The sequence below is a fragment of the Salvelinus fontinalis genome, chromosome 9 (assembly GCF_029448725.1).
Source record: "Salvelinus fontinalis isolate EN_2023a chromosome 9, ASM2944872v1, whole genome shotgun sequence".
NCBI classification, from domain to species: domain Eukaryota; kingdom Metazoa; phylum Chordata; class Actinopteri; order Salmoniformes; family Salmonidae; genus Salvelinus; species Salvelinus fontinalis.
The window spans coordinates 26892233-26903182 of NC_074673.1; the positions used below are offsets into that span (position 1 = coordinate 26892233).

General features: G+C 42.4%; 1 protein-coding gene across 1 annotated transcript in view; it reads right to left on the reverse strand.

Annotated features, from left to right (window-relative positions):
* LOC129862359 (zinc finger protein 536-like) overlaps positions 1-10950 on the reverse strand; it is a 43038-nt gene that overhangs the window by 4431 nt on the left and 27657 nt on the right. Inside the window, exon 3 of the mRNA XM_055933908.1 lies at positions 3319-4494. Coding sequence (XP_055789883.1) covers positions 3319-4494 — 1176 coding nt within the window. The remainder of the gene's footprint in view (positions 1-3318; positions 4495-10950) is intronic.

Sequence of the window (10950 nt, forward strand, 5' to 3'; positions counted from 1 at the left end):
AACTTTCGACTTCAACTCTATATGTATATATATATATATTAGTACCAGTCAAAAGTTTGGACGCTCCTACTCATTCTAGTTTTTATGATTTGTACTATTTTCTATATGTCTCTTTGCTTATTTGAGCTGTTCTTGCCATAATATGGTATTTTACCGAATAGGGCTATCTTCTGTATACCACCCCTAGCTTGTCAAAACACAAATGATTGGCTCAAACGCATTAAGCAGGAAAGAAATTCCACAAATGAACTTTTAACAAGGCACACCTGTTAATTGAAATGCATTCCAGGTGAATACCTCATGAAGCTGATTGAGAGAATACCAAGAGTGTGCAAAGCTGTCATCAAGGCAAAGGTTGGCTACTTTGAAGAATCTCAAATATAAAATATATTTAGATTTCATTTTTAAAAAATGGTGTTACTACATGATTCTATATGTGTTATTTCATAGTTTTGATGTCTTCACTAATATTCTACAATCTAGAAAAATAAAGAAAAACCCTGTAATGAGTAGCTGTGTCCAAACTTTTGACCGGTACTGTATGTGTATGTTTTATGGTCACATTCACCGGATAGGTGCAGTGAAATGTTTTGTTTTACAGGGTCAGCCATAGGATTGTCTGCAAATTAAAGGCTTTCCCTATTGTATTGTAAGAAGAGAAAAAAAATCAACCCTGACTTGACAGGGTGTAATACATCGCTAAATGCAGGATAAAATATTTTGGAACAGGTCAGGACAGTGCATTTGGTTAACCATATGTTTCAAGAAAAGGAAATTACACTTAAAATATCTTACGAAATCTCCTTTGTTCTTAGAGCCATTACAAAATGTAAGCTATCTTTTTAACGTGTTACAAATGAAGCAACATCAGCAAATAAATAATATAAAGCAAGCCTCATCTCTACACATATAGTGCTTGCCCTATCTCTCCCATCTTTCTCTCTCCTCTTCCTGTCTTGTACATTCTTTTTTCCTGATATCTCCCTCCCAATGGACTAGAGGTGAGGTCCAGGAGAGGGCAACCTCCAAATAAATTCCATTACTCACAGGCCACAGTCTAATCTAACTAATATTTTACAATTAGAGGAGACAGGACTGGGCCCAGAGCCATCCATCTCCCCAACACATGATCACCCATTCATAGGCTAAACACCAGCCTCAAACCAGAACAGCTCACACACACATTTACCAGGAAACAAGAAAAGATGTGGGAAGGGGAGGGAGAGGGCGGGAGGGAGGGAGGGAGGGAGGGAGGGAGTGTGTGTGGGTGTGTGTGTGTGGGTGTGTGTGTGTGCGTGAGTGTGCAAATCTCGGTGTTTCGGTATGTCACACACAGGGTGTGTGTGTGTTAATCCCTGCGCACAAATTAATGTGTGTGTGTGTGTGTGTGTGTGTGTGTGTGTGTGTGTGTGTGTGTGTGTGTGTTTCAGGCAGAGATAATGACCATGATGACAGTGGCGGGACTGTGGGGGCCAGAGGAGCTGAATGGTGACGGATGACACAGCGCTGAGCTCTGATGGCACAGAGACAGTGAGTGATGACTGCACATCCTTCCCAGCACTCCACCCTTCATTATCTCTATGGGGAGACCCAGGCACAATGGCAGCCTGCTCGGCCTGCCCTCTCTCTGCCCTCAAACGACATCTGCTCAGAGACAGCCACACTCGCCTTCTTCTTTCACCTCTCTGTCGCTCCATCTATCTTCATCTATACTCTCTCTGTCTCTCATCCTTTCAGTATAGGGTATGCACTCAGACAATGAGGTAATGACTCTTCTCCCTTTCAAATCAGGTATTTTCTTTTTCTTTCTTTCATTCTTAGATAATCTATTCTGTATTGATCTACTCATATTCTCCAGGTCTCACGTTTTTTTTCCAGAAAAATAATTGGATTGTATCGCCATCTAGCGGCTGTGATTGGGAGATGCAGTTGCATGACATTAACCATGAGGGATGGCTCGATATAAAACAAATGAGCATGCAGACTGGTTCAGCCAGGGGTCACCATCTGGCCAATTACCACCGTTGGCACACTGTGTCTGACCTGAACTGCCATTGCACACACATCACACATCACTCCATGTCCACGGTGCCCAGCAATATGTCACTGAGTGACTAGACCTAGACGTACAGTATGGGGACATAGGGACAGGAGGCAGGTCCTTGACAATGCCACCTGGCCAATATTCAAAACAGGGCAGGCAGAAGCAGTTGGTGTGATGAGAATAATGTCTGACTGACCACCTGCTCGTTGTTTGTAGTTAGAGGGCACTCGCTAGGCTCAATGTCAATTATGTCAGCTTTGACTGATGGCTTTCCATCTTAGCTAATGATAGACCTTACTTTAGAGTGCAGTACTGAGGGTGGGTAAGGCATTTACAGTGGGTTTACTTAGTTATCCTCTTTCATAATCTCAATACCAAACTATACTAGCGATGTAACTTGTAACTTATTGTAAATAATTGTACAAGTGACCAAAGATAAGTAAGAACAAATGTAAACCCTGGATATGCATGACCTGAAGAGGTGAGATGAGTGCAGAAATATACGTCACTTCAGGAAGTTGTAATATGCATCTAGTATATCTAAGAAAACCATTATTCTGACATACTGTAGCCTATACTTTTACCAACAGGAACCATCAATGAGCAAAACACATGTTGTGCCCAAACAGAGTTGACAGACACTTTAATGTCTTTCATACGAGAATATTGTGTTTCATATAGTGTTTCTGCATCAGGTGGATCAGAATGACGGGGTATCAAGTTGCACTCATAATACAGGTATATCATATCAAAGGATCCCAAGTGTCTGAAAGAACTCTCTCTCTCTCTCTCTCTCTCTCTCTCTCTCTCTCTCTCTCTCTCTCTCTCTCGAGCCAGGTAATTAAATCTTGCTTTCTGCAGGCGTATCACACAAGATTTAAGCGTCTCCATCAAAAGGGTCCCATTGCCAGGGTTATTTGTTACCTATCATAGTGAAATTTCATCGTCCTCTAAGTGCGGATGTAATCAGTACCACACACCTGTGACTCCAGTACCCTTGTTTTAGTTCTTCTGAGTTTCACAATCACAAGTGTTCAAACTAACTAGAGTTCGTCAATTTCCTTTTCTGCTGAGGTTAGCCTGTTTTTCTAGTGAAAGAGAGTGTACTAAATATCCAAACATATAGGATAGGATAGTATAGGAAAGGATGATATAAGGGGGCTGGATCACTACTTGTCCACTAGATGGCATTGTACTCTCATGTAATGTGGAAAAGAGTTAGGAACCAGAGGTACAGTTGACATCATTCATTGGGCAGAGAGAGGGACACTCACTTGAAGTATCTGCTCTCTTCATTGGCCCTCCCCCTCCACCATTCAAGCTCTCTTCATTGTCTCTCTTCACTTCAGTGTGATTCTGGCCACTGAAGGACCAGAGGACTGAGAGGTTCCTGTGGGGATGGAGGTAGTGGTGAGGAGTTTGCCCTGGCTTCAACAGCTCCAGAGGAGAGAGGAGAGGCTGGATGACCGACCTGCCCCACTGGCCCTGCTTCCCTCGGGTACACTGAGGGGCCTCACTGGGCCCCTGGGGAACACCAACCATCATCTCTGTCATCTCCTCAATCAGCCCTGCTTCGTTGCTGCTACTCTTCATCATCCTCCACTTGTTGAGGTCCTCTTCTTCCTCCTCTTTGTTAAACACAGGTCTCTCCAGTGTACACTCCCCCTTGTGAGCTGATGAGTCATAAGTGTGTGCGTCCTCCTGCTCTATAGGCATCTCCAGGTCACTACCAGTGTCAGACCGGGCTGTGTGTTGTCCAGCCTGCAGCCCATTGCTATTTGAGGAGAGGGAGCTGTGCTGCTGGAATAACCCAGTCAATCCCCCTGAACCAGGCTGTGACGACAGCACCCAGTCTGGCCTGAGCGACAAATCCAGAGGCTCATACTGGGACTTCCTGGCCCTGGGTGTGACTGCAGAGCCACCAGCACCTGCCTCCCCCTCACTGTCCCAGTCACTCCCCCTGACTCCAACACCATACTCCCCCTCAGAGCTCCCCTGTCCTCCCCCGGGAGGGCTGACCCTCCCTCCCCTTGCTCTCCTCTTTCTACCACCTCTCAGAATGCTGGATGTCAGGCCATTGATGAAGGTCTGTATGGATTGATGAAGACCCTGTGGGTTCACACTGTTATCCTCCATAGCTGGAGGTCCTCCATAGGCCCGGTGTAGGTTTAGGTTGGAAGGGTTGGGCAGGTTGGGAGGCCTGTCCATTTGCAGTGTACCTGGGTTTCTCCGGTTCTCATCAGTGCCTTCCATCCCACTGTAGAGGCCAGAAGTAGGGCTCCGGTCCTTGGGGTTTGGGGTCTGTGGGGACGAGGGGTCTCTGTTGTCCATGGTGTCCTGGTTCCACTGGGGGTGTTGGTTGGGGTGGTAGCCCTCTAGATGGTAACTGAGAGAGGCTGACTGGGCACTGATGTAGTCACTGGAGGGACAGCTGTAGGACTTCTCCTTACCTGTTAGAGACACAAGACAGAACAACAGCGCAGCGTGAATCAGACATCTCCATACCAGTATTTCACATGTAAGTTTCTCTGGATAGTTGTAGACATATGTTATATTTCAGAAACAATTGTCTGACTTGTACAACTAAATCATTGGCATACTGAGAACCAAACTAAAGAACCTGAGCGATTGGATCATCTCTGTGAACTTGGGAAATGTGTGTGTACATATGGCCACCATTTCTAAACATGAATAATGTGTGCAGAGCCACACAATGCTGAGTTGAATGATTTAAGTTGTGCTCCGCAGTAAATCAGGCTTGTAATCAGCTTTCAGCACAGGCGATACATCATCGCACAGCATGGAGTGCAGAGCACCATACGCAAGGAATATACTCAAAGATGTTAGCAGCAAATAAATGTGTATTATTGGCTTATCCCCATAAACTTGGTGAGCAAGTTGGATTGACTTCTCACCTGTACGGTGTCCATATTAGGCCAAAGTCACATGTCCATGAAACACCTGTCAAAGTAATTTGGAGTTGGATGTTTAACTGTCCTAATATCGACAACGTATACATGAACACTTCTCTCCAGGCGTCATGTTAGGTTGAACTGTGTTATAACAGCCTTGCCTATAGGGTTACATACAGTGCCACCATGTTGAGTTAGTGCTTGTCTGAGAGACCCTTGATTGTGTCCCAAATGGCACCATATTGACCCAGGGCTCTGGTCAAAAGTAGTGCTCTATATAGGGCATAGGGTGCTATTTGAGACACACCCTTTGCATTCCACCTTCTTTAAGCAGCCCAGCTGTTTCGGTGCCATTCCAATTACTGTAAAAGTCATCTGCCGCTATTAAGCCACAAATATTGGCAGTTTATTGTCCAACACTCTCCTGGCATTTGAAGGTCAGGGCATACATTATACTGGGTCTTTTAGGGATGTGGCGTCTGGGATGGCGAGATAAAGTTACAGCGGCATTAATTTAATTTTGTGCATATTGATGCCTTATTGTTCTTCTTTAATGGATTAATATCTGACTTACAACAGTGATTCATTCCCCTCGGCTGAAAAATCAATTTTATAACACCTTCAGATCAGATCTGACCTTGAGGTAATTCTCCCTGAGGTAAATCTCTCAATCTAATGATCTAAAGTTGTTTGTTATGCTGTCTCCAACTTTACGAACCAACACCATCCGTCATTTAATGAGATAAATTATATGGAAAAATAGCCTTTGTTTAAATATTGGAATTTTAAACTACTTAATATACCTAGAGGAGAGAGGAAAATAAATGTATTGAATGGAGCATCATAAAACACCACACTAATAGGCTACATTTAGACAGGCAGCCCAATTCTGATATTTTTTATGCAAATTTGGTCTTTTGACCAATCACATCAGATCTTTTCACATCAGACCTTCTTCAGAGATGATCTGATTGGTCAAAAGACCAATTACCGGGGAAAAAAGTTCAGAATTGGGCTGCCTTTAAACACAGCCATAGTAAGGTAGAAATCACAGCTGGAGTCACATATTAATGACCTTCAACAACACAGTCAACAATAATTTGTGTGTATGCATGTGTTCAAACAGGACAGTGAGTGGGAAGGAGCCTCCTCAGAAACACCACATCCATTGTCTTTAGTCACAAAAAAACGCCTGCTTAATGGCAGTATTTCAGACAGTTAGGCTGCGTTTACACAGGCAGCCCAATTCTGATCTTTTTTTCACTAATTGGTATTTTGACCAATCAGAACAAGAGCTGATGTGAAAAGATCATATGTGATTAGTCAAAAGACCAAATTTGCGTAAAAAATATCAGAATTGGGCTGCCTTTGTAAACGCAGGCATAGATACACTGTCTATCTCAATTAATCAGTGGTTTACATTACCATGAAATTACCGTCAGGTCTGAAATATAAAAAAAAACAGACATATCTGACCTCATCTTTGGCCACTGTCGCTTTCAAAAACACATTTGCTCGCCAATACCTCCCAGAGCAGCGAAACAACAAAAAGACTCAAGATCCGACTCATCTTCTGTCTTTGGACGGGTGCCATCTTTCTGATTGCCTGGTTCATGCTAACTTAATCAGTTTTAGATTTACTTACACTGACGAGACCCACATTATGAGTAATTTTAGTGCTTAGATTTATCAACCAAACTCCAATTACTGTATCATTACAGGGCCCTGCTTCTCTCACCTAACACAGACAATCAGATAATGAAGTGATGCATATGAGTTATCCAACCTGTGATTAGAAATGCAAAAGAAAACGTCTAATACTGTGCTGTGGCAAAGCATACAGCTGGTAGGGAAAGTGATTCATTTCATATGGAAATACACTCTTTATTCAATCTGTTCACCACCCATGTAAACACACACACATGTGCGCATATACACACACATGCACACACACACATAATCGTTATATTGTAACAGTCTGCGTGCAGTATAAACTAAAGCACCTAAATGACTAAACCTAGGCGGTTTGCTTTAAGATGATACCGCCTGAGAGGGATATTCACACCCAAGACTGCTGGGGAGAGAGAAAATAGGGGCACCAGATGTTCTTTGATGTTTATAATAGCATATTATTAATATTAATTAGACCACATCGTCAATGACGCATTTGGGACGTTTCCAAGTCAATTAAGCCAAATGGCATTCAGGAGACGTGGAACAATATTTCAAGGCAGGTGTTCACAACTCCCAGGGTAAATCTTTTTATCAGCAGCTAGGAAAACAAGCATTTTGAGCTTAGTTTGAGCCTCATACCTCATATCTGCAATAATAATTAAAAAGAGGATTAGGGGACAAAAAATGAGAAGGGGAAGTCAAGCCAACAGGTAATCCGGTTTATAAATCAGAAATCAGCAGTGTTCAAATCTACTTACGTATATAGGCCCAGTTTGTGTATTGAAATAAAAACAGCCTTGCTACAACTTAAAGGGATTGTTTAGCGAAATTACATATTTAGATGTTTTATAAACATGTGCTTTTGCTGAACTATCCATTTAAGAATCATCAGATGCCAAGGTTTGTAGGAACTATAAGTTAGAACGATTAAATAGTTACACTGATTTCTATCCCCCTAAACATGATCCTTCCTCGTCTCTCTGTAAGCACTCGTAACATGTAACATCTGTACAGTAGAAGTAGTGTGAAGGCTGGAGAAGGAAACAAAGACTAAGTGAGGATGACATCATTACATGGTGTCTGCTCATTGACCTTGGGGTTAAGAGTTTGAATAGGACTAATGAATAACTGTCAGAGGATTTCAGGCATATTTGTGTTCCCAATTTAAATCTGGACACTCTGGTGTAGGTCAGGGGCCTCTAACAAGCACATCATTATTCATGATCTAAGATTAGAATTACAGTCAAAGGAAGTTTTTTAATCTGTCTTGATTAGATTTTAAGAGCAGCATTTTCAACACTAGCTAGTAGCCATATGAGTAAACAGACCATAATCTAACACGTTGACACTGTATCTATCCGTCACGTGTGGCTCAGTTGGTAGAGTATGGTGCTTGCAACGCCCGGTTTGTGGGCTCGATTCCCAAGGGGGACTAGTAAACAGAAGGGGGGGGGGGGGGGGGGGGGGGTATGAAAATGTATGTAAGTCGCTCTGGATAAAAGCATCTACCAATTTACTCAAATGTAGCAGAGCAGTCACTAACTCTGAACTGTAGTCACTATCCATACTGGGAACATCAATATAATAACTTCATGACTTCATCTGTTTGGCTAGGAGTAAAATCAGCCACTTGTTCAGGCGTAATCAATGTGTCTCAAACTGAAACATCTGGCAACAATGGTAATTCCTCACCATCTCCTGAGTTAAAACTACTCCAGCCCCTGTAATACAGGCACAGTAAACGTATCCCATTCCTAAAAGCCCTCATCAAGACATGCACTTAGTGCCTGTACATTCTCCATATGTGTAGGATTTACCTATCTGTCTCGCAGCAGACCTGTGTGTTGAGCTGGGGCCAGCAGCGTGTGATTGTGTTAATTAATCTGTCGTGGAGAGCAGCTGCAGAGGTCTCTGGGATATATTGTCAGAGCAAAACAATGCAGTGCTTAAGCCCCTGAGTGAGTCCTCCATTACACAGGAACAAGAGGAGGAGAGGCGAGCTGGGATCCATCATATAAAGAAGCACTAACGCCTGACCTTTAAAATGAATTAGTTTCCATGCTTAATATCGACTCAAATTACACTCTGATACCGAATGTGGCAGCCCAGAATTCATCCGATTCATTCTCAGCTAGCTTTTACAAACATAGCCCTGCAGTATCGGCTGGGTATATGGGCTGGGGACTGTGGAACAGGAGAAGCTGAAAAGTACCAATGATTGTAGCTGTTTTGTAAAGGGCTGGCAAGGATTAACCTTAAAATACTGGTATAAACATGTAAATACAAGTATAAGTAGACAATATGTCAACAAAACATTTAACAAGATTAGACCTGATCCATTTATCTCTTTTTCACGGTGGATCAAATCCTCCAAAACCGTATCAGAGACGCTGACTCTCACCAAGCCTGCTAGAAGATCAAACCTGGGTTCAAAGACTATTTGAAATATTTCCAATACTTTGAGTGTTTGCTTTAGTCTGCCTAGAGTGCTCCTGAGCCTGTTGGGAGTTTGTACTTTTTTTATTGGTTCCAGTGCAACAAGAAAGCTCAACCGAGAACAGCTAAAGTATTTTAAAGAATTTCAAATAGTATTTTAACCCAGGTCTGTGGAAGATAGAAAATTCTAAGCTAGGGAGGAAAAGAGTCAAATGTAAGCTTTAAGCTAAAGGTCCGCAAAAACACTACAGTGAATACTGTAGTATACTGTATTATTTACAGTTAACTATACACTAGTAAAAGAAAACTGTAGTATATACTATAGTAATTAATGTAGTGTTTTTGCAGATTGTAGTATTTACTGTAGTGTTTTTGCGAACTGTACTTCCCTATAGTATTTATACAGACTGTAGTATTTACTGTAGTGTTTGTTTTATTATCTTTGACATAGAAATGGAGGCTCTCTCTTTCAGGAAACCTACTGGAGAAATACTAAATGAGCAAATGTTCCATAATCTGTAGGTAGGTAGGTACAGTGCATTCAGAAACCATTCAGACCTCTTGACTTTTTCCACATTTTGTTAGGTTACAGCCTTATTCTAAAATTGTTTGTTTTTTTATTAAAAAATGCCCCTCATCTATACGCAATACCCTATAATGACAAAGCAAAAACAGATTTGGAAAGTTTTGCAAATGTATTAAAAATAAACTGAAATATCACATTTACATAAGTATTCAAACCCTTTACTCAGTACTTTGCTGGAGCACCTTTGGCAGAAATTACAGCATCAAGTCTTCTTGGGTATGACGCAACAAATTTGGCACACCTGTATTTGGGGAATTTCTCCCATTCTTCTCAGCAAATCCTCATAAGTTCTGTCAGGTTAGACAGGGAGAGTCACTGCACAGCTATTTTCAGGTCTCTCCAGAGATGTTTGATCGGGTTCAAGTCTGGGCTCTGGCTTGCCCACTCAAGGACATTCAGAGAGTTGTCCCGAAGCCACTCTTGCGTTGTCTTGGCTGTGTGCTTAGGGTTGTTGTCCTGTTGTAAGGTACACCTTCGCCCCACTCTGACATCCTGAGCACTGGAGCAGGTTTTCATCAAGGATCTCTCTGTACTTTGCTCCGTTCATCTTTGCCTCGATCCTGACTAGTCTCCCAGTCCCTGCCGCTGATCTGTGCCTCGACACAATCTTGTCTCTGCGCTCTAAGGACAATTCCTTCTACCTCATTGCTTGTATTTTGCTCTGACATGCACTGTCAACTGAGGGACCTTATATAGACAGGTGTGTATCATGACACAAGGCGAGACCCAGATGCAGACACAGGAGGCAGATGGTTGGAGTCTTAAAATGTTTAATAATCCAAAAGGAGTAGAATTGTAGTGGACAGGCTAAAGGTCAAAACCAGATCAGAGTCCGGGAGGTACAGAGTAGCAGAAAGGCTCGTGGTCAAAGCAGGCAGAATGGTCAGGCAGGTGGGTACAGAGTCCAGAACAGGCAAGGGTCAAAACCGGGAGGACTAGAAAAAAAAGAATAGCAAAGGCAGGAGTACGGGGGAAAAAATGCTGGTTGACTTGAAACATACAAGACGAACTTGCACAGAGAAACAGGAAACACAGTGATAAATACACTGGGGAAAACAAGCGACACCTGGAGGGGGTGGAGACAATAACAAGGACAGGTGAAACAGTTCAGGGTCGTGTGCTTTTCTAAATCATGTCCAATCAATTGAATTTACCACAGGTGGACTCCAATCAAGTTGTAGAAACATCTCAAGAATGATCAATGGAAACAGGATGTGCCTAAGCTCAATTTCGAGTCTCATAACAAAGGGTCTGAATACTTATGTAATAAGGAATTTCTGTTTTGGATTTTTAATAAA